Consider the following 26,679-nt stretch of genomic DNA (forward strand, 5'->3'; position numbering starts at 1 on the left):
TTATTATATTACCTATAATCGTTCGCACTACGCGAACGTAACAAAGTATAGATTGGTAGGCTCGCTGCAATATAATAATTAAAAAAGGCGATCACAATACGAATAATGTGTATCTGATATACAATATTAATATTGTGTTGTATAATATATCGTACCTATATGAGTATAACGATATAAAACACAATTTAAACGCTTTAAAGGCAAGCATTATATTATGATCTTTAGGTTTTATTTTTATCAAAATTGATAACGATTATATAATTATAATATTATAATATGTATCAAATATTTATAATTAATTTTCGGCTGAACGTGGTACGAATAACAGAATAGTACCTACTATTCTGTAAATCTAACTCCGAATAAACAAAATGCATTTAAGTTTCAGAAGAATTTGCCATTGTTGTTATTTGTGAATTTCCATTAGCTTTAACCTTGGGCGTAGAAGAGCTGGCGGGGAGATAAAAAATACATAAACGAAGCCCTGCAAGCAACGAAACGTTTAGTAATGTTTCCCATTCAGCTAACGCGCATTCGGTGGTAGATATTAATTTTTTTTTTTTTTTACGTTAAACACACTTATAACAAATAGTTCACGACATATATATATAATATATATGTATGTGTTTTTTTCAATTGTACTATTACCAACTAAATTGTGATATCGATGTTCTGTGATGCCAATTAATCATGGTGGCCCTAGGCATGATGGCATGCATGACCTTCACGTTATTTTGGGGTGAGTTCGACTTTTAAATGATGTAGAGCAAACTGTGAAACCACAATTTTATCGTTCAGGTAAAAATCCATTTTCCGCTACAATGACGCCCAGGGGTCGATGTGAAGGTTGTTGTCCAATAAACGAAAAAGAGGACATCGCTTTTTTTTCATACTCGAGGTGTGTGTGTGTGTGTGTATGTATGTGTATGCTGGTGTATGTAATGTGCGTTACGTATATGTGTGTATCCGTTTTATTATTTTTATTCTTATTATTATATATGTCACTAGAAAAAACAATAATAATCAAACACAAAAATAATATTGTCCAGGAACAACCCTTTTCGTCCGAAACGCATATATATCGGTGACGATGTTTCCCTACGCAGAGCAAATATGATGCACAATTTGACAACCGTGATCTATGTTCACGGATTTACAGAGCAGGGAAACTCCAAGGGTGCGGAGACCATAAAAAAGGGTATCATTTAAAAATATAATTTATTAAGACAGTTAAATAGGAGAGGAACGCTGAATGAGTTTCCTACTTTTATAGCGATTTAAAACGGTAAATGTTTGTAGCGTATTTACATCGAGGCGGTGTGAATATTATAATAGTGGATTGGAGTCCTATGTGCGCATTTCCGTGGTATAGTCACGCAGTACTCAATACGCGTATAGCTGCTAAATATTTGGCTAAATTCATCGAATATTTAGTGTCGAGAAGATTTTATCTATCCAAAATACATTTAATTGGATTTAGTTTGGGCGCTGAAATAGCTGGGTTCACTGGCAAGAATCTTAAAATCGGAAAACTTCCACGAATCACAGGTTAGTACATATATACAGTATCTGCATTTGTTAAATATTGTTCTGTATTAATTTTGTATCTACGTAAACACAAACATGACATTTAAGTATGATACGAATATGAAAAATAATTACATATTATTCAATATTTATCTTCTAATGACACATTATACTTAAATTTAAAAAAATAATAAAACTAAAACATAGCCAGCCATTACCGTACAGTAAACAATGACTAGTTAAGTTGTGGAACTATTATTTTTAAATAATTAATAATAAAAAATATGTTCAAGTATTTTATAGGTATAATACATTACTTAACATAATATAACAGGAATGTATAATATTGAACTAAATACTTATCTTATAAGTTCTAAAAAAATATTTTCTCTTAAAATGTTTATTAAATAATGTTATTGTTTTTTATCAAACATATGTTATTTTATTAGGTATATATATATATATATATATATATATATATAAGTGTACTATAATTAAAATTGAAATTGAAATTAATTAAGTTACATAAAATAAACAATTTGAATGCCCTTACATAAAGTTTTTAAATATATTCAAATTTATTCAAAACTAAATTCAAAATTGAATTACTAACCCTCCAAAAATGTTTGCGTATTTTTTTTAAATTAGATAATTATAAAATTTAAATAAATTGTTATTTAGGTAATTTCTTTGTAATATCCTCAAAATGTGTATTTAAATTGAAGATTATTATTGCTTATAGCTTATGTATTATATATTAACACAAAGTTGCATATTATAATTATTATAACCAACATAGTTTCTCATTTTATATTTTGACATATATTTTATCATGATTACGCCATTGAAATTATCGTATATTTTATATAGGTATTTCCTCAATTTAATTTCAATATTTTAACATAATCTAATGTTTTCGGTAGTCAATCATAAATCATTTAGAATACCGCTAATGTTTATAATGCCAATTTCATGCATAAAATTGCTACCGAATAGTGCAAATACTCAATTTACATTAAATGAATACAAGAAATAAAATAATTAGATATATACGTACGTTTATTACTTTTATTTATATTTTATGATTTTTTTTTTAACAATAATAAATATTAAATATGTTCAAATATCAAATGTCAATTTTTATGACGTATTTTATAGTTTAAAATATTTTTGTTTGGAAATGACATATTTTATAGTATAACAGATAATAAATAATAATAAAAATACAATAAAATTGTATTATATTTTATTATCGATGTCAAACGTCAATATTTCACGAACATTATGTAATAATAATAATTTGTACATCAATTTATTATTCAATGTATAGTTATCGAAATAAAAGTATCATAATATTATTACAATATTATGATATACAAAGTTTATTTAAAAATTAATAGCATGATTTATAATTATTAAAAATACCCGTGAAAAGTATTAAGAGAAAAAAATAGCTAATATTATTAACTTTTAAGCTTTATAGTAAACATGAAAAAAAATACGAATACTGTTAATCATTAATCAACCATAGTATCGTTGATTTCCAGCGAATCTAGAAACATAATATTTAAAATTATTATTATTAATTAACTAAACGTAAAAAATATACATAGCACGCAAGCTTTTCGAACTTCGATATTGTAATGAAATGCAAATTAATAAAGTTTTGACGGTAAAAGTGTTTCCGCAACGTACTTACAAACACGATAAATCCGATAATAATATTGTTATAATACGATCACATAGAATTCGATCGAATGATATCATTTCGATTGCGTCTACAATAGTCAAATAATAACTAAATATTATATAAATAAAAATAGATAATCATTAGCCATTAACCAGAATAAATGTATTTTCCGAATATCCGTAAAATTTATGTTTAACCATAACATAGAAACATTTTTTTTTCTGACTGCACAATAATATAATGTTTATCGATACGATAAAAACACGATATACCTAGTTTTGTTTTCACATTCATATCATTATATTATTCATACTACGGACTTTTAATTATTGTTGTCGGTGTATCGAAAAATCTGCACTGTACACGTGCACGTAACTCTTTAACTCGGTTATTTTTAATATGTACGTGGAAATTCACAAGACACAAAGTGTGTGTGAAATGTTTTGAAGGCGAATAATTAAAAAGCGCACACTTGGTAATGGTAAACGGGTTGTGGTTTTCGTGGTACTAGGGTCGGGAAATTTCGTGCATCCCCGCTGAAACGGATAGAACGCGTGATGATAATAATTACATATTATAATGATTTACGCAAACGACAAACGGTTTTATGCGAGCTACGCGCGAGGAATAATATTCCCGCACCTATATATGTATATATACAGGACCGGAAGATTATGTAACGCGTATAACCCGTCTTATATACCACTAGATTTTATACCTGCACGTTTATACTTACATCGTGTAAAATATTATAATATGGGCGATGGCGACGAAATCGTCTCCGCTGTAGGGTTATACTAACACCTGTGCGCGTACGATAATAGTATAGAATATACAGTATAAAATATTGAATATTGTTCGCATATTAGTAGGCGAAATGGCACGTATTATCATTGATTAAACAACATCGCAACAGATATTATATACTTATACAAATATTATTTTAAGTATCTCCTATGTCAACGCGGGACTTGATATATACTCGATTTTGGTTCACAGTATATTACTTATACTTTCAATAGTTAAAAATGAAGATTTATTATACGTTCCGGTACATTTGGTGGTAGAAGTTAAAATTTAAATTTTCCAATAAATGTGTTTCTTCCAAAAACATCCAGTTTAAATTTAATGTAATTAATCTGAGAATTTAGATTTACCTGGAAAAATGATCGCATTATTGTGGTTCAAGCGGCTTATGTAATTTTACTATAAATCATGATGAGTGACGACAAAACACACTAGAAACACACACATCATTGTAAAAACCAATATATTCATTGCTTCGCTCAAAATTTAAAATTATTAAATATTTAAATTATAATTTATGAATATTTTGTATAGGTACCTAGCTATTATATTATATTATATTATGCAATATTTTGTACGATAAATTATTAAAATTATAAATAAATATGTAATACATTTTTACTTAGGTATCTTATCCTTTAAAATATATCATTAGACATCAAATTGTATTAAATAGGTAATCAAATAGACAAAAGTAGGAAAATTGGAGTGTCAATTGTCCGTATTATTTGTGACAGAGAGGGGTGTATAATGTGTGGATAATCGAACAATGATTAAAAACATACAATGAACATGAATTTAAATGTTTTAAATAATTAAAAATAAAACAAACTACTGCATATATAACGTATTTTAAGTATAAATGTATAATACGATAATATATATATATTATGTATTGTTTAAAGTATGTAATATATAGTTAATTTAAATTTTAAATTAAAAATAAATTTTTTTCTTGAAATTTTTTATTGGTATTTTGTATTTTGTATTTTGTATTTACATAATATGTATAAAAAAAGACGCGTAGAGATCTTTTTTTAGATACGTATTTTAATTATATATATATATATAAATTTATCTTACACATTTTTCGTTTTAATAATAATAATATAAAATATAAAATTGAAATGTATGAAAAAATATTTTTTATATATTTGAAACATGTATAATATACATTTTTTGTATAAAAACGGTTTACGGGAGTAGGAGGGGTGTTAAAACAACCATCTGGATATGGAACTGGATAAACAATATTCATAATATAATATTATACAATATATATATATATGCTCTAGATATTAATAAAATAATGTCAATAATTCTTTTTTTTTTTTTATATACTCGTCAAGTCCGACATAGATTGAAAGAGTCGAAATAAATGTTGAACACCACTGGCATACAGTACGTAAACTATTTTGCGTTGCAGTGATATTATATTACGAGAGCGTTTGTGGTACGTCGTTACGATAATTATATACGACTGAAGCACACAGCTCTGTATAGGACGCAATAAATATACATTATATATTATGATGTGAAAAACATTTCGTGAGGTTTTTAATATCAACGACCATAATATACTTTATTATATACAATTCAGAATTTATTTGGCTTGATTAATTTATACCTACTGTAATTTTGTCGTCCTTATACCTATATAATATGTATGCGAGGTTTTCAATTTTAATACGATAATGGAAATTATATCCATTCGTACTTAATATAATATATTATCTCATGCGGTGAACATCAAATCCTCGAAAAACCTCCTTAAAATGTATACCAATATAATACCTGTCCTGTTCGCTATAATGAGGCGTGAGATCCGGCAATGATATATCGGTGAGCACTGCTTTAAAAATACATTTATTATTAAATATTAATTTATAAAATCCTAATTTATACAAACATTTCATAATGCATTTTAAAAACAATAATATGATAATAGTGATGAAGTAGTACCAGACCACTAAATATAAATAAATACAATTATATTTAAACAAATAACTAAAATTTATAAATATTAAATATTCATACATTTATGTAAGTATATATTGACGTGGTTATATATGAACATTTATTGACACCAAACATAAAAATCTTGATTTTGATATTTTATATTCTTCTGAGATAAAGATAACACAGTCGATATTTTAATAACATAAAGCGTATGCTTTTCATTCCGTTTTTCTAGGACTCGACCCGGCTTTTCCACTATATATGTGGACGGGAAAGATGGGACATTTGACGCCTTCGGACGCCGAGTTCGTGGATGTAATACATACCGATGGCGGTGTATTCGGATTTCCGGTGGCCCTAGGTCACGCTGACTTTTTCCCGAACGGAGGTTTCCCATTGCAACCAGGGTGCAGCCTCAAGGAGCTGGCGCAGACCAACCTCATAACCAGAATTAGTGAGTACACCCAAACTTAGTATAATACCGAAAAAAATAACTTAGATGTCTGAATAATCATATTATTACTCATTATTATTATACTCATTTACGAATTTACAGTTTTTTTTTTACTGACCACTAGTTTATAAGCTACTTAATATAATATTAATAATATTTTTTATTGATCAAAAATAATATCGAACGCGTTTAACTTATAGAATTTGGAAATATTTAAAAATCGTTAAAATTTGGACCCTAAAATAGATATTAAATTATTTTATAAATAATAGTTAGGTTAGGTTAGGTACCTACAAATTACAAAATAACAAATATATTATCCAACCTCAAACTCCAAATAATTCTTAACATTCGTATAGCACTATAGTTCATATAATTTAGATAGCATCAACACATTACATGTATATAATGCAGTAAATACATAAAAACCTTTGTGGAATAACTTACTCTGATATTGCACGGTCCAAATTTGTAATAAGTAATGCAATAAATTTAGTCAAAAATGAATATAATAAGCATACGTTAATGTACTAAAAAATGTTAAAACTCCTACTATAGTGTATTCAGTAGGTAAACGTCATTAGTATGCGCTGAAATATGAAAAAATATGTTAAAAATAATTAGATACCTGTAAAATAGTTTACATATTTAATTAAACGATAGTCAGTGTGGTTTGAAGCTATAGTTGCGCGCAAATACTGAGTGATGGTTCTGCGGTGGGGTGGATGATTGAAAAAAGTCAGTACACGACGTAAAGATAACAATTTATAAAAAAAAAAAAAATCCAATTTTCGTAATTGACCTACTGTAATTGGACGTCAAATGTATAATTAGTAATTAATACTTTCATTAGAATTATATTAAAAAATATTGTTGAGTATTTTCTGAAAATATGATAAAAAAAAAATTTTTAAATTAAAAAAAAATGCTCGACCTACACCGTAAAAATATGTAAGTAAGTAATTAATTCCTGCATATTGTAAATTATAATAATTATGTAAATATTATACTCGAAGGCGGAAACTCATTTAAATTATTTTTTTTTTTAAAACAATTTAAAATAATCCCAAGAACGTCGATAACGTTTTGAAGCTTTCTTAGCATTATCAATAATAAGCAATTATTCCTATATGGTACTACTGTAGTAGCCTGCAGTATACTATATAGGTTACTCTATAGTCTATAGGTATATACTCTACAGCTTGTCTGATTTTAACATGAGATATTGAACGGCACGCGATCATGACTTTGCACAAGTCTCAAAATTATTGTTCATGTTCTATCCACAACAATATCATATCATACAATACCATAACAGCAATAGTAATAATAACACCTGCATACGCGCAGGTGATTGTCCACGGTAAACTATACTATATCTGATATCATAACTTATAACTGACGCCGATGGCACGCCAATACGGTTGTTACTTTTATCGTTATTACTTATGCAAGCACACGGTGACGGTGTGTCATTCCGTCGAAATTCGATCGCGGCTTGTTACAAATACAATTTTATACCTGTATAATATAGAATGGTATACCCGTTCCATTGCCATATCGCATCGTGTCAATATCACGACACTAACGTCTAGCCGCAGCATCGTCTCACAAACACGGAAAAATACAATACAATAATATAATATTGTTTATAAAAAACTATGTAGTTTATTGTATAATGTATAATGTTCGCAGTTGACTTATAACGAAATTTAAGTATCCCGTTGGTTGTTTCCGACGAATATGATTGAATCCAATGCTTAACAGCGGGATTATAATATTAGCTATTATTATGACTTGTGAGTTTTCTAACAATCTATTGAAAACGTTTCCTGGACCGTTTTAATTTTTTAAACGCATCTTAATATGCGTTTATATTATTAATTTATTTTCACAGAGCGCCATTAATTTTGAAACGATTTTTCATTTGTTTAAGATTTTGTATAAATCACAACAGTAATGTATTCATTTATTCGTGGTATTTTGTCTTTAAATATTTATTACATTGTTTGTTAGGTTTTATCAAGTCAACATTTTTTTTTTTTTTTAAGAGTGAAATAGTGAAATAAAAGCAAACTTTAGTCAGCAGATGAATTTAATAAATTAGAAGTCTGACATAAAATAAATTAATAACAAAACACTGAAATAATCGAGGCAATATATGAAATTAATCGATTTAAAACTAGAGTATAATATTCTTTAAGACAATACTGTTATATATATATATTTGGAACTAAGTTGTATTTGTTGTATTATTAAAACAATTTATGTGTGTTTATATTTTCGTTTAATTATAAAGGGCTTAATATTTGGTATCTAAACCTTGCAAACTATTCCAAATTATCAACTATAATATTCTCTGATATCCAATATATCTTCTTTTGGTCTTATAAATAACATTTTGTTTCTAATAAAAAACAGACATGTCCTGTCTCTTTAGGTAATAATTATTAGAAACAATTATAATAATAATATACTATTATGATTTAAAATAAATATAATATAATATTTTAACGATATTTTTTAATGCCAGTTTATTCCAAACTAATAAATATTCTTGATTTTCACAATTTAAATATTTGGTTTGGAAATAAAAATTTACGAGTTCTCTTGTGTTCTCTTTTTTTCATTATTTGAATTATGTTTAGTTATTATGTATAGGCTCCAAAAGAAATTGTTCTAGTTATCTTATCAAATATAATATTAGGTATATTATACAATTGAATTATAATAATAAATATAATATATATCACATTTTCATTATTGCTATGAGATTAGATATTTTGCTACAATTTATAAAATATATCTATGAAAGTTTACATAAATTACAAATTTATAAAATATTTTTTTATGATTAGAAAGATAAATATTAGAAACTTATTTACTTTAAATAAAGTCATTAAGTAAATAATAACGTCATATATAATCAGTTATAATAAAATGCTCAATTCTAACCTATTTAATATATTTTTTTTCAACAAATAATTGTTTAAGAACATAATTATTATGATCTATTTTACATTATTTACACGTATAATAACTATAAAAAAAAAAAATTTTAATAGTGTAACACTATAAAATATTTGTTTTTTGTGGATAAAACTGGCTAAAACGTATAGTGATTACACAGTTTATAAGTTAGAACTACAGTAAAATTTCAAGTATATGAAGTTTATTGTATCAACTTAAGAAAAATGGCAAAAAGTTTTCGAACATTAGGTTTTATAAGTGAACGTCAGAAGAAATAATAGGGTTTTGTTGCTATGGGCACCTGTAGTTTGTTGAATTTGACAATAGAAAACGTAGGCATTACTTATCTCGACTCCATTATGTATAGAGTGTGAGAACATTAAAATGTATAACTAAAGAAACTTCAGTGAGTTATAAATATTCAAAGAATATTATTTACTGTTATTTAATACGTTTATTGAAACATCGACACTTCGATAAAATCAATTTTAACTATAAATGTTTTTGTCAACCAAGGAGTGAACATATATATGATATAATTATTTTCTGTCTGCATTATATGCTTACAGTATAACATAGAAATTATTTCATAACAATAAAAAAAAAAAAACCTTTTTACTTGTTGGGAAATGAGAACTCTCTGAGTACCTGAGTACGTGCTCATTAATTTACGAGTATATTGTAGTATACGTTATAGATTACTTACATTTTATTTATATTTAAAATAAACTTCATTTCATTTAATGTTTTACATTTTAATATTTACCATAGACAATTCAATTTTAATTACATAAATAATCTAAATTCTAGATAAACGTTGTTAAGTTAAATTTTAATAATAATTATATCATATGATTTAAATTAATTTAAATTGTAATGATTAAAACTTAATAGTTTATGATGATGGTTTCGAAAACGGTTTTACTCACTGCTTTCCAGTAGCATTAAATTGATAATTAAAACTACCCTCAATGGCTGCTAGCAAACTAATAATATTGTTGGAGGGTGGAATAATAAGTTTTCAAATCTAGTTGGTCAAACACATCCTTCAGTAGGAAACTAATAATACTAATCGAAAACGAGATTAATGCAGATCATGCACATTTAACAGTTGATTACACCTATTTATGAAACCAAAACCAATAACTATATTTAAAGAAAAATGTAAGACTACAAAAATTTGAATTGGATAACCATCCAAATAAATTAATGAAAATACATATGATTAAACCGCTTTTAATTTAAAATAAATAATAATATTAAATTAATAGAAGTTAAAAACATTATTGCTAAAGCCTTATAAACCACATAATCAAAAAAAAAAAAAATATATAAAAAAACATTAATAACATTAATATATTATATAACATTTTTTCAAGTTTCATAAATGCGATTAGTTACATTATTTGTTTGAAGGTATATAAATATAAATTCCAAGAATATTTTTATTTTTTTAAACTATACAACGAAATAATATTATTTGGTCATGAATATATTTACCGGGGAAAACTATATTGCTGTATAACATTTTTACATTTGAAATGCAATTTTTTTAGTGGCTTGCAGCCACGACCGAGCGTGGGAGTATTTTGCTGAATCCGTCATCAATCCTACTGGATTTCCTTCGTTGAGATGTTTAAACTACGAATCATTTACAAACGGCACGTGTTTCAGAGACTTCGCATACTCCAAAGAACAAAAAGTCCAATACATGGGATTAGCAGTCAACAAACAGTATGTTATCACTTTATATGAATTCAAAATATCACGAAACCGTTATAATTTTTCCCCCATTTTCAGGATCAGAGGTCAATTCTACTTGGCTACCAAACCGACAGCACCGTTTGCATACAATAAAATATATAAACCCTAACATCTTATTTATAGAACTGTGTATTAGCTTAAAGAAAAAAAATAAACTTGTTTCCTACTTTGCATAAAAATATGTTCTTGGAATCAATTTGATTAAATTAAGCACTGTATCAATGAACTAATACATACTGAAGTAAACAGTTAACTTGGAAGTCACATACAACGTATAAAATAGGGGAAACTTATAGAAAGTTTTTAAACATCATCCTACGTGCGCGTGATGTTGTACGAGCAGTAGTATAAAATATATTTAAAATTTTGTCTAGACACCCAGGAATTCTTTTATCGATACGAATTGTGTGTACACTCAAAGTTGTAAAAAACTATATGTATTTATTCAACTTTTTACACTTTTCAATAAATAAGGTGTATTATGTGCATATTTCGTGATAGTTATTTTGTATTCGGAGAAATAATCATTTTTGGGTTTTAGAATATCTCTTTAGAATTTACCAACAACCGAAATAAATATAATATAACGAATACTGTAATTGTAATAGGTAAGCCACTTAACCTTAATGCAGTAATAGTATTATGTAATTTTAAAACAAAGTATGTAATCATATAATCGTTAAGTACAACATGAATATCATTACATGTTTTATTAAGAGGATATCAGCTTACTATTTGTTTTTTTTCTCTAACATCGTGAATATAACAAATTCGCATTTAGCATAACTAACCTTGTAATTTTAGCTCTGATATTAGTATAAAATTACCCATTAATCCAAAAACTTAAACTGTGTTCTTAGATTGTCTTCATTCAAATATTGTTCATTTTTTTTTTGAGAATTTTTAAATTGACACATTTTATTATATACTTATAACTATAATAACTTTGATTAAATTTGAAAAAACAACGCATAAAAGTTTGGATAAGGTTAATCTTTCGTAAAAGAACCAGCGTAAGAACACATATAATATTCATTACTTAAAGTTTTATGACAAGTAAATTCACTCTAATAACATGCGGTTGGTTCTGGTGAACGCAAATTTTCTATGTTGCGTATCATGGGCGGGAGAAAAATAAAAAATAGTGCGCTGATATCACATATGTTAAATAAAAATTATAATTGCCAAATTAAGGGAAAATTAATAGTATATCGGTATTGTGGTGCTTTTATACTGCATATAATAGAACATAATAATATAATATCCATAGAATTTTACGTACGGATACAGAAATGAGACTATAATATATATTTTATATAGACGCCTTTTCTACTGGAATTCCGAAAATAGTATCGCACAGGAATGCGTATATTACACACGCACACACACACACACACACACACAGACGCACATGGATTTAAAACGTAGCTAGTCGTATTGGAAAAGAGAAACTTCGTGCCGTTTAGGCGGTGCTGTAGCTCTTCTTTTTGTGTTTTTGTATCTGCACGCGTATTCGCGCGGTATATGCGGATAAATCCGATAAAGACCGCCCGAGGAATGCGTGCATGTCTGTTTTCGAAGGGTCGTCCGCGTTTCGCCGAAACAACCCCGTTCGCAACTCCTACATCTCGCCGCCTTCGCGAAACGTCGGTTTTTGACAGGGTTTCCGTACATATTATATAATATATTTAGAACATTTTAGTTCGTTATCGCGCGTATGCATATAATATACACATAATATATAAAATGGTTAAAGAGCAGAGAAAAATAAAAAATACTGTTTTCCGATACAAACGGCAAAGTTAACGTGAGTGCCAGCAGGTGTTTTCTGTTTTTCAGCGACAGAAACGGCGGCCACGCACCATACCGACTGCATCGACGACGATATAACATCGTATACGTGTCTTCGATCCGATCACCGGTTAAATTATTCCACGACACACCGGCTAGCGCACGAGTTTTGTGTGGCCGATACTCCCACGCTCTCGTTCAACATCGTCGTATTCCGCTTTATTTATTTACTATATATTATATAACGTATACATTGTGACGAATATATTTCGATCATTCGTGAAAAGTTAGGTTAGCAACCTCATACCCCTGACATGTTTTGCGGATAAGTATACTCGCAGTTACGTCGTGCCAAGAGAGAAAAACTTGGTCCCAAAAAACAGGAATATAATTTAATTAAGATATATCAGTAATAAGGACTAGCTATATAGTCAGTTTTTCGTTATCTCGTTAATTTATCGCGAGGCTCGTTAATTAAATACTATCGGTACCCGAATTGCTCCAGTTAATATACGAATGAGTGGTATACGGCTTATTGGATAATTTTGTTGGTATGGAAAAATATAAAATGACCTTACAGTGGCTGAACTGAAAGGGTATACAATATTGATTGTACAGTTAAAAGAGATAGTATTCTTTAACCACTAGTTGGAAAGTCTAAGACATCAAGTAATGAAGCACACCGCATCGCCAACGAAACGATTGGCCGGCCATACTTTTACTACGGTATCTGAAGCTGACATCACCACGTTGTGCCTCTAATATTATTGACGTCCCAACTGATACATTTTGCGCAGAGTGGCCGAGGAAACGACATTTTGAATAGTTTGGGACGTTTGGGTTGACAGAAGAAGGGAAACTTAATGAGTCGTAACTCGTAAACCATAGCCCGTAGAGATCGGCGATGGCTTTTGTTTTAGTAACGTAGATGAAAATATTTAAACCGCAACAACGGATAATCCTACGATTCTGACGTTCGATGTCCTAAAAATCACATTTGTCACATCATATTATTAGAAAATCTCACTCCTCTCGCAGGGTGGAGGGTATAACAGAGTATGGATTTAGACTTGACACCGAGGTACCAATGCTCTTTGGTGCTAATCACTATCAAGTGCTACAGGTTGTATCGATATAACCTTTATTGCATATTATAAATCATGTATAGTATAGTTATGATCTTCAGTTTAAAAAAACGTCTGTTTACTTTTTTAAAATTATTGTATAAGTCACTATTCAAATTATAGAAATAAAAACTGATATACAAACACGAAATAGATACCTATTTAATTACTATACTATTCTGAAATCTAACATAATTAACCAATTATTACATTTAAATTATTATAATGCTATTTATATATTTCTAAAAACCTTACAAAATCGAAATGTTGCCTATATGATTATAGAACTGTTTATATTTAAAGGATCTGATACTCTAATTAAACAAAATATAAAAATGTCGAGTACAATTATCATATATTTTTCAGTAAAATAAAGTAATCACTGACAATTTATGTATATTGATTACTTATATACTTGCAGTTTATAAAAGTTTTCAAAATTAAATACATTTACCAAAACATTTTCAATAGCTTCGATATATTTCTGTGAAATAAATTCATCTTCTACTAGTTTTATAAAACATTTGAATATACTTTATATTCATCACATTTAAATATTCAATATAATCATAATGAAATATTTTTTAATTACGTAAAACACTGTGTTCAATGAACTTGTTTTAAATTTATATTAGGTACGTACATATTGAGTTTCAAAATATTATTTGTTTATATTTTGCTAATATTGTGAATATAGTTAAAACAGTTTTATATTTTCTTTATCGACCTAGGTGTATTTATAACAAACGTCCAATCAGAAAATTAAATATTTTTAGGCCCGCCCACTGACCGGTGTCCGTACTGCCGTTTTGTTATCAAAACAATAACTATTATTTTATTATTATTATTATATATATATATTGTTTTTTTCGTTACGTATTATTTTTAGTTTTTTTTCTTGTTATTATAATAATATGTTATGTTATTAATGTTATTATTACGAGTTCATGTTTAACATATAGTCCGCGACTGCGTCGGATCGCCAACCTGGGAAGATTAGTTATGTTTAAATTGATTTTACCCAATGATAATTGACATTCTAACTTAAATATTAACAATGTTAACACGTCATATAACTTAAATTTTTTCTTCTACATTATAACATTAGACTTTCGACGTAAGAAGGTATGACAATCCGTCATAGGCAGATTGCCTAGCCAGTTATTGATTTGTACCGGTTGAGGACTGGTAGCTAGACACTCAATTACCATTTTCGGTATGCATATATTATTTTTGAATTCAAAAAAGGCACCGGGCAAGCGTTGAGACAAACTTTTACACCGAATTAGAACTGATAACTGATAACTCACAAACATGGTAATCATATGTTTTAGTGACCGATTTCTATCCGGTAAAACAATTTTCATTCGATCACCTCAAATAAGGTGGCTTCTACGCACTGGAATCGAGTCACACGGGCAGCTAGTATTTGAATAAATTATATAATAATATTTTACATAGTAAAATTTGGTGCCTTTCAGATTCCGAGGAGTACCTCGTTTGAGTGTACAGAATTTTATGTGAAATCAAAAACAGGAATTAAGTATAATTAGTCGTTTAAATTCAATTGCTAAAATTTCTGGTATTAAAAATTGATTAAAATGACGTATAGTTGCTATTAATAAACACTTAAGTTAAAAAATTGTATTATGATAAGGCTTTAAGCATATATAATAAAAATATTTAACACGTCATAATTTAGAAAATTAATTTTTCAATCTGAACTTATATGTACATAACATTTTTAACGATAGATGATAATTATTATTTTATTATTTTAATATAAAGGAAGAAATAGAATTGGTTAAATAATTTATTTTTACTGTTAAGTCAATATATTTTCTCAAATAATAAATTAAAATGTATTTATTGTACCAGGAAATTATAAAATTGAATAAATTAAATGAATAGTTTTATAAACTAATTTTATAATTGATTTTATATATCTTATATACAATTTGAAAAATTATAACGGTTATTTAATTAATAATATCTATTATCATAAATAATAAATATTTGCATATTTAACGGAAACAAAATAATATTATTATTATATATTTTTAATTAGATTCACCTGTTTATTTAAGATATTACATTCGCATGTATTACCAAATAATAAACATATACAATTTATGAAGAAATATTTATTAGGTTTAATGTATATAACAGTTATACTTATTATTTTAAATTAAAACGACGTTTACAAAATCAAAATATATAACACACAGAGACCACTCTTTTAAGTACTTATTAAAAGTTTCACATACTCATTTTGTAAGTATTTTATTATAATATATTAATTTTTATTATTGTAAATGATTTAAAGTGAAGTTTAGCAAGTTTGATGAAAATTAATGAGAATTTACAAATTATTTAATCTTGAAAATACCTTATCAACATTCAAGTTAAACCCATAATTTCAACTGATTGTTTGCTAAAAATATTATAGTTAATATTTCTTGCAAATCTTTTCAGTAAAAACTTAATTTAAATAAAAATAAAATACGATACCTATATTTTAAGTTTCTTTAGTTTTATGTGCATTTTATTTAGTATTCAAGAATTTCTCAGTTGTAACATATTTCTCATATTTTAAACCTTAGAGTATCTTTAAACATCCTCTTGACATAGTGTTATTCATTGTCAAACATTTTGAAACTGTCAGACAAAATTTTGTGGCTTTCTCCGTGTTTTGACATAGTGTAACATTGTTTATTTTTTTATGATATTCAACTGCAAGACGCGTGTTTCTTTCATAGTCTTTAGAACGCAATTTTTCTGATTTTTCAATACATGGTTTGGTTCCCTATAATATGAACACGAGATTTCAAACAAATTTCGGTCATCGCGTTTTCTGCTGAGTTTATAAATTAATATTATTATATAAAATATATATATATTAATATTATATATATTTAAATTCTTTATTTTTATTTTCGATTCCACAAAATATTTCTGAATAGCTCCAACTCTATTCTAACAAAACATAATTTAGTATGGATGGACATGGTTCAGTCATACAGTTTTTTAGTTTAAAATTAATTAGTCCAATAAAATTTTCTTTTAATTCGTATCAGATTAAATTGAATTCGATATAGGTTTAAATTTATTCACCGACTTATTTTAATATATAAAGAATTTATACTTATATATTATGTAAACAAATTAATTATTCACAAAATGAATTGTTTCAAATTATAGAAAACATTAAAAACTTATAATTTATATTGAACAAGAGGTAAATCTATGTATTTTTTATTAGGACAGCATTTCCTTTTTTTTCTATTGTCTGTCTTTTAAAAATGCGAACTGATTGTAAAATAATTTTTACTTTGAAATATAGTAGTAAATTAGTTTTGAAACTTTTTTAAAAAATAAATTATTTATAAGGGATAAGATAATAAAAGATAAGTAATTTAATAACATAAAAAATTATTCAAATATTTTTAATATTTTTACTTGTAACGTGTCTTAAATGTAATTCATTGTGCTGAATTAATTATTATTTTGTAAAACTAAATTTAAGTTTTATCATATTTTGTATTTTTTTTCTACATTAATTCATTTCTCGTAAGGTTTTAAAACTTGTATAAGTACTACGTTTTTAAAGCTATAACTTATTTATAACATTTTCTCCAAAAATATGAATCGTATTTTGTAATGATGCGGATACAGAAAATAAAAATAATGGCCTTGAAAGAGTAATAAATGAGTACCTATATTTTTTATAATGGATATTGAGGGGTAGATTGTGAATATATTAACATTTAGTTTAATGTAATAGTATAATTATACTCAATTTATGTTTATGATTCACATTTTTGAAGTTAAACAGATTCCGCGGAATTTAATATAAAATTGTCCAAAAATGAAACAACATTTCACGAGGTATATATTTATAGATTCATTTTAACATGATTGTAAATATCGTAAAAACAATATAATGTACTATTGCACTAGTATTAAATCGTAATAAAAAAATATTTAAATAGTATAGGGTTTGTAGAATAACTAATATAGGATATGTAATATATAAACGATGTTAAACGGTTTTAAATTTAAATTTGAACTTACACTATAATAGAATGCCTATAATTTTTTACTATACATAGAATTTGAACATGAATACGAAATATATAAAATACAAATAGAGGTTTTATGTTATGATTTTTATATTTTGAAGTTTAATTAAAAATATAATAATACGGTAGCTTTTGATATTTCATTACTAGAATTAGTAGAATTTCTCATACAGAACAATAGACAATATAAAACTAAATCAATGTTGTGTACCTAATATAATTTATAAGTATTTTATACATGCATAATAATGGATTTCATATTTGTAACAATGCCAGAATATTACATTATAAGTTATTATAGTACTATTCATAAATATATTATAATATACAGTGTGATCACTTCTTCATTATAATATAACAATACATTTTTTATCCGGATTATGTTGGATTGAACTGGGACTTAGTTGACAAACTAGGAAGTCCCTATACATATACATGTATAGGAACATTTCAATTTTTTAACTCTGTTGATATATGTACATTGTACAATGTACATACACAATTAAATTTGTATTTGTTTTATAAGTAGAGCTTGGATTTTGTAGTGAATGTTTCTCTTTTGATGGGAGTGTTATAGAAGCATAATAATGATTATACATAAATACTGTTTGAATCGTTCCGATTTCAACGAAATAAATTTTATTTTGCTTAGTTTTTTTTTTCACGAAACGTGCTTTTTTTTGCTTTTTTTCTGATTTTTACGTAATTTTCATGAAAATTAATAACTTTGTATATTATACTTCAGCTCTACTATTATTTTGCCAAAAATTATAAATACAGTGAAAAAAAACCAATAATAAATAGATGACCAATTGAGTTAAGTAACTGACCAAATATACCAATATATACAAAATGTATAATTATAAATTATATAAGTAACAGTTAAATACCTATTTTGAAAGTTTGAACCACCATATTTTTTTAATAGTAATTGTCACTGAATGAGAGCAATTTAAAATTTAATTATAACGAATAAATACGTGTTTATGTATTAAATATTTATAATCGAACATTTTTTAACATAATATTATCTGATTTAATTTATTATCCTTATTATTTTTGTTATTAGAATACCATAAATAGTAATATTTAGTTTTATATTTAAAAAAATACATATTAAATATTAATGATAAAGTTTAATATGACTCATTTAGTCGAATTTGATTTTAGAACAATAATCATAAAATTATATAATAACCTTAAAAATAAAGATTTACTCAATTAAAGCATTTAAACTAGATAACTTTATTTATAAAAAATACAAGTTTGAGATAAATATTGTATATTTACAGGGTATCAAAAGCTTGTCAAAGTCCCGATTCAATTCAACATGAGGTATATGATATTTTATATGTTAAATAAAGTTTGTGATAGTTTATGATTTTGTCGATTTGATAAATTATAATTCAATTCAATTGAATAGTAACTAAATTATTCGTAAAAAAACTTTTAAAGAAAAATACAATTTAAATCTTATAATATAAAATCAGACATACCTACTCAATCTGATTAAAATACTAGTAGTTGATCGGATATAAATAAATCTTGGATAGTTTTTTTGCGAATATTTGATACGCATTTTATAATTGATTGTTATTATCTTGTTTAATATTAAATAATTAAAAAAAACTCTCTAAACTAATCTTGACGTTTATCTAACATAGCAGTGTAATAGCTTTTATAATTTTTATTCAAATTGTTATACAAGTTTGAAGTTTATAACTTCCTACACCAGTTAACTATGATCAATAAAGTGTAAATTGTTTTTCTTATGTTTATCTTAAAATAAATCCCGATTTATATTTTCAAATCTAAAAACGTATAACGCGATTACATTGTATATAAGTAAACAACGTTATTAGTTTTTTTTTCGTCGTATCCATATTTTATATATTTAATGCTATTTGAGTAGGATTGCTACGTAGCATTATTATTTAATGGGAAACGTCTTAGGTTTATTACGTATATATTTAGTATTTTTTTCTTATCAGGTTCTAATACTTAGTATAAGCTATACTGGACGATGATTTATATCCGTATTCTATTAAAGCCATTGATCGTCGATCAAAATGTTTTCGTTAAAAATAATTATTCATAAAATGTCCAATACAGTCAATAGTAAACACGATTTTTTCAATTTGAACGTATAGTTTGTATAGATATACATATATTTTAAATTACCTATATAAAGGATATATTGTTTATATTAAAATTGTATTTTTAACTTTTTTTTTACAAAACCATTGAATATCTTTATTCTTTACCCAGAAATTGTAATAAATATGCTAAATATTTATGTGAAACTATGATGTAGTTAGTTTCTAATATATATATACATTAAAAGTTTATCACTTATTCATTTTTATAACTGCTTTGTTTATTCACAAACTATTTTGATGAAAATAAATTAAATAAAAATATATTTTAGTAAAAATAATGTAGCAGTTCTAAAATATAACGTAAATGTAAATATTTTTCTAAAAAATGATATCAATATCATCTTATCAACAATTCCTAAGTAAATTTAAACATAAGACAATTCGATGTTTGGAGTTTAATTTGATAGAAAATATAAATTTATAATCTTAGTTTAATGGCAAATTTATAGAATTTATTTAAATCAATTTTTATAAATCTAAAGGTAGAAATTGTTTTTCATAATATTAGTATAATATGTGTATATTATCCATGATTCTATTGGTTTGTATCCACCACTAATTTTTAACAAGAAACCTATGGAACTTGTCGTCTAATTAAGATTTTGATTGTCTTTATAACCTAGTTTTTTAATGCAAAATCAAATATTTGAAGAATATTTTTTATAAATTTATATTATTATTATTTTTTTTTTTTATCTTGAATTATATTTTTGTACTGTGAGAATGTTTTCTGTCCGAGCAATTCTGTATTGTGAATAACTAACACAGCCCTAGTTAAAAAGTTGTGTATATTATTATATTATATAATACATGATCGAGAATTTTGATCAATGAAATTATCGTATATGTAAGTGTACGATAAAATATATATACGACTATATATGAAACACTTTTCGCGATATATTGTGTTTTGTATTACTATATATAAACATTTATTGTTATAATACGCAATAGTGAGATGGCACTTGTTTTAGATAATATTATCACAAATTTAATATTAGAGAGAGAGAGAGACAATAGCAAACAGACAGAGCTGGACACTTACGATTTTCGTGTTGAGATTTCGTAGTTGAGATTCGGCGTATCGGAAATCACGTTTAGACTTTCGGTGATCCGCGGGCTTCGCGTCCATGTCGACGGCCGTTCGTCGTACCACTGCGATCACCGTAATACTGCCACGAATGTGTCGTACGCGTCGTCGAAAATGGTTTTAGGAGGGTAGCAGTGTGGTGGGGTAGTTTTTTGGGCTGGAGGGCGACTCGACGTCAGCGACGACGGGAAGCGCGCGCCTGTGTTGTTATGACTGCGGAGCCCCCAGACTTGCGCGATGACCGCTTGGTTCAGAAGTATTTTGGATCTCGTCGGAAATCGCGTGTTGTCATCCCGGTAGACTCGTCGAGATGTTCGAACCATGGCCTCTACGATGGGTTATGGTTACAAAATATTTACATATATTATGTAATATTATGTACCGTATAGTGGACCCCTGCGGAGACCGGTAGACCTGCCTACCTGCTCTATATTGTATAATGCGCTGAAATAACCATGAATTTCAAACCCCCTATCATTGAACTGTGGGGGAGATATTATTATTTTAGGGTATTTTTATCGTTCTCCGTGATGTTTCCGCAATCATTTTTGTGTCCCTCGATAAAAATAAACTAAGATTAATGAAGAGTTGTACCTTGAATCGTAGAAATATTATAGGCATCCTTACAGCCTAGATGCGGTCAAATTACATTTTACATTTAGAATGTTATATTATTTACTTAATTACACTAAAAAAATGACCACATATGTATATGTTTAAACTTTTTTTTTTTAAATAATAAGTTTCATAGTTAAATTGATCGACCACCGGCTTGGTGATCCAAATACTTAACATATTTTATATAGTGCATAACAACCATGATGGAATAATACATTTTCGTATTACTGTTTTAAATAATTAGTCGAAGACATAAAATGACTACACAAGTCAATGAACTTAGTTAAATGAAAAAAAAACAAAGTTTGAATTTTACTTCAAAAATCAAGGAAATCGAACTGCTATATAAAAGTTTTGAGTTAACCTCGTCATTTAGTACTTATATCGCTGCAATGGACTCGTTAAATTCAACTGATGCGATAGTAAAAATCATTGTATACTAAAAATGGTTCTGAACAGTGTATTGACCTACTAACAAGACTTTCTACTAGAAACAACTTTATGCAAAGTTGAAATTTGATATTTGTCAAAATATTTTTGTTTTTTAATAAATGACGACAAACGTAAAAAAAAATTTAAACAAAATTCATGATTGTAAAACCAATACATTAATTACTCCGCTTAAGATTTAATGACGACAAAATAATACATCGTAATAACGAATAGATTGTATGTGTATACAGTATACTATATAGTGTATATAGATTTAAGTTGTTGTTACACTCGATTTTATTGCAACCTCTAATAAATAACTATAATATATTATATTTATATAGAAGTATGGTTTCTATTATATTTATTAAATTCAAAATAATCTTAATAATTTATGTAAACACATACGCGTCAGTACGTCATAATATAATAAACGGATGGTACATATATTATTGTTTTGTGTATTTTACGAATAATCATTTTATGTTATATTTTAAATATTTTATTTATTTATTTTAGTCGATTCTACATACTTTTTTAAAATAATATTTTACAGTTAACAATTGGAAGTATAGAAGCTTAAAAATAAATATACAATAATTTTCCAGTCTTGCAAATAATGATGAAATTGGCGATGGATTTCATAATACCAGAATATCTGTGCCTATAGTATAAATAGCAACGTTATCTGTTGAATATACCGTCGCTATGTTAAACTTTTCCACGCACAAAGTTCACTTTCGACGCTAGCTGGCGCTTTGTTGACAAACTTTTACTTACGCTTATATTTGATTTTCTGGTTTTCAGTATTATATATTCGTGCAAACTGAAATATTATACTCAAATGGTGAGGTTTGTTGTATTTTTTAATCATTTATATTAGTCGCCTAGTCTAACCTAACCCAGAAGCAGGTAAATAATCTATAGCATCAAAGAATCTTTGAATAATATATAGGTGACATAACATAGGTCTTATATTGACCCGCCATTCTATCAGTTCAAAATGCACACACTGCTTGTTTCACTGGAATTTATTTCACCGCATACCATGCCACTGCATTAATCCATACTTGTAAGAGTTGTAAGTATGAGAATAAAACGGATTGAGAACCAAACGGTTCGTTGGACGTGGATAAGAAAAACCGGTAATGATCGCGTTTTCCTAGAAGACTGATTTATGACTTCAACAAATATAGCGGTCACCCGAACGCGAATATATCGTATTAAATGTGGAACTTTGTTGTCAAATTTATGCTTCAGGCGATTCGGCAGACTTTGTAGTATACTACAATCAAGGCTGTAAATTTTAAACCACAGCCGTGGGTCCCTAACGGACCCTCGTCCGTTTATTATATGTTATTCGTGAGTGACTATTGTTGCCACGATGTTTTTCGGTGGTCAGTCTTATAATAATAATCAAATTCTTTACGTCCACAACCCATTGCACCATCTGATTATCAACGATTTTCTAGGCGGAATCAAGTCGTTTTCGCACCGCTGTTAATTAGTGCATAGAGTGTTGTATTGTACAACAAAATTAAGGCGAAATGATTCTTGTATATATGTAATACATATTATTTGATATTTTCTAGTCTTATAAATTCAGGTCCGACGAATTCTGTGTTGCTTGTTTCACGAAGATAACGAATTACGGGGAATGATATCAAAGTAATGTATACTAATAATGTATATTAGTCATTTAGCTATTCGTAAAGTTAACAGTATAACCATAACAGATACTGTAATACTTATGAATTATACCAAACAAATTAAGTATAAGGTTTTTCAGACATTTTGTTAACATTAAGTTGAGCTGTTTAACTTTAATTGGAAGCACAAAAGTAAGAAGATAAATCGTCGAAAATAAAGTTCAAAAAAGTGTAGGAGTAATCTCCAATACTTTCCAATAATTTACTAAAAATTATGGTTTACTGTTAAGTTATTACGTGGGCGTCACGTATATATAAATATTATTTATATTATATCTACAAGAATGCTCTAGTCTCCACGGCTGGTTTTTAAAATTAATTTTTGTTGGAAATGATGTGTATTATGTAGTGTGTACAATGTGTACATAAGCTTATAAAATCTGAATAAAAGCTAGATATGACTAACGTGATCACTTTTCCTCACACTATATCCTTAAATTATATATACAATATACATAATATAAAATGTATATATATATATATATATTATTTATTTATATATAAAAGTTCCACAAATCAAAATATATTCAATAAATTCATAACAATGAGTTTAGAGTACTTAAAAATCATCATGTATACCCAGAGTTCAAAGACGTTATATACTAACGTTATAATAACGCTATACATTGAAACAATAAAAACGATTGCAATTTTAAACCTAATATAAACATAAAAAATATATTTCTGTATGCATAGCATAAATAAATATAAATATTTACGATGAATCAGCATAATTTTACTTTCAATAAAAAGTAAGGTCGGATTTTGGTTGATATAGTGTGGATACCTATCCCTTGGCACCATTTTTTTTGAACCAAGTAGAGTATTACCTATAATATATTTTAAACTATTATAAAAATAAAAAGAATGACTTACTACGATTTTGTTAAACTAAAATAAAAAATATAAATATTAGTAGCATTGTATTGCATTATTGGTCATGGAAATCAATAACTGGAAAAATACCTGCCCCGAATCGCTAAATATATTTGGTTGATCTCAGATTCTAATATCTGTAATCAATGATTCTATGTATAATAATTTCTTTATTAATGTGTAAAATTATGTTTTCAATCATTTGGAAAAACTTTGTGACATTTTTATGATAATTTTAGAGTTGAGGAAGGACGTTAATAATATGTGTAATTTAAAATAAAATCCAAAGAGCAGATAGAAACTGTATGATTACTATTGAAAATACCTCCGTAACATAAATCGCTTGATAGGGGAAGCAATAATCCATTGGTAATATACTCTTTGTATAATAGTTTAGACTGTTTAGAGTATATTATCTAGATAATAGATAATATAGATTAGGGAATAATTTTGTATTTATTTTGTCAGAATAATAATTCACAAATCCATTTTTTTTTTTTTTAATTTGCTAGGAACTTATCAGAGATATAATCTGAAGAACATTAAACATAATAATACTATAGTCGTATAAACATATTAATAACGTTTTACGGCATATTGTTATTAATATCCGAGCAATGCTGTACCGTACAATGAATTACAACTTAACCCAAAAATACTATATTTTTTTTATGAAGGGGTGGGGTGTAATTGATTTATAATTATAGTAACAAAATAATTTAGTAACTTATATTGTAATTTTGTTAGAAAAAACTGTTTTTTTTTTTTAGGAAAATTATTTAAAGACAGGTTTTTATTGTAATTTTTTTAAACCTCATATCTTTATTTGCTATAATTTTTATTCACAGAAACATTTAATTTCTAGCATAAATTTATTTAAATTTATATAAAATAATTGTATGTGTAACATAACTATGAACAATAATACATTTTAAAATATATCATGGAAATCTATAGTTTGTTTGTTTAACATGACGAATACAACACTACCTACAGACAATATTATTACATTATGTATTGTTACAACACGCAAATTGTTATGATAAATATTTTGTTCATATATTATTCACAGCTAGTTTGATTTGTATTTATTTTTCACTTAAAAAAAATTGTATAGAGTTTGGACATGATATCTCGTGTTATATTTTTAACAAATTCGTTCAAATATTTTATCTCGTTAAATTATTCAAGATATTTATATTATGAGCAACTCATCAAGAAATTGGTGCATATATTATGTTTTTAAACTAAAATAAACCTTTAGTTATATTAAAATGTGTATTCACTTGCATTTTGAACTTTTCCTTGATATAATTGTAAAGACTATATAACTTATTAAAACTTTTACCATTTACAAAGTTTATCGTAAAATCGACATAGATGGATAGACATTAAGTTTGACGTGACAACTAAAATATTGAATTGCATATAACTGAATAAACATTTACATATTTATATCTAATACCTACCAATTATTATTTATTTTATCTTTTATTCAGATTTTATTTTGATATCAAAATGATGTTAATAAATTATTATTATTTTTGTCTCCTTAAATGTTTTAAAAATAAACAAACAAAATATAAAACATAAGGCAATTTTGTTTATTAAATAACATATTTTATTT

General features: G+C 26.6%; 2 protein-coding genes across 4 annotated transcripts in view; one reads left to right on the top strand and one right to left on the bottom strand.

The window, feature by feature from the left end:
- LOC132921532 (uncharacterized) overlaps positions 1 to 21,553 on the bottom strand; it is a 48,219-nt gene extending 26,666 nt beyond the window's left edge. Inside the window, exon 1 of the mRNA XM_060984599.1 lies at positions 21,373 to 21,553. Coding sequence (XP_060840582.1) covers positions 21,373 to 21,459 — 87 coding nt within the window. The 5' untranslated portion in view covers positions 21,460 to 21,553. The remainder of the gene's footprint in view (positions 1 to 21,372) is intronic.
- On the top strand, positions 324 to 11,505 carry LOC132920821 (pancreatic triacylglycerol lipase). 3 transcript variants are annotated; one of them, XM_060983515.1, is made up of 7 exons: positions 324 to 739; positions 799 to 958; positions 1,050 to 1,198; positions 1,300 to 1,548; positions 6,219 to 6,437; positions 10,964 to 11,141; positions 11,208 to 11,505. In XM_060983515.1, the coding sequence occupies exons 1-7, from the start codon at positions 691 to 693 to the stop codon at positions 11,278 to 11,280; spliced, it is 1,077 nt and encodes a 358-aa protein (XP_060839498.1). In that variant the 5' UTR covers positions 324 to 690; the 3' UTR covers positions 11,281 to 11,505. The 3 variants fall into 3 exon arrangements, with proteins under 3 accessions (XP_060839498.1, XP_060839499.1, XP_060839501.1); XM_060983516.1 differs by having other exon boundaries at positions 325 to 739; positions 799 to 898; positions 11,208 to 11,502; XM_060983518.1 differs by lacking the exon at positions 799 to 958 and having other exon boundaries at positions 326 to 739; positions 11,208 to 11,502.
- Positions 21,554 to 26,679: the final 5,126 nt, after the last annotated feature.

Source organism: Rhopalosiphum padi, chromosome 2, assembly GCF_020882245.1.
Source record: "Rhopalosiphum padi isolate XX-2018 chromosome 2, ASM2088224v1, whole genome shotgun sequence".
Taxonomy (NCBI): Eukaryota; Metazoa; Arthropoda; class Insecta; order Hemiptera; family Aphididae; genus Rhopalosiphum; species Rhopalosiphum padi.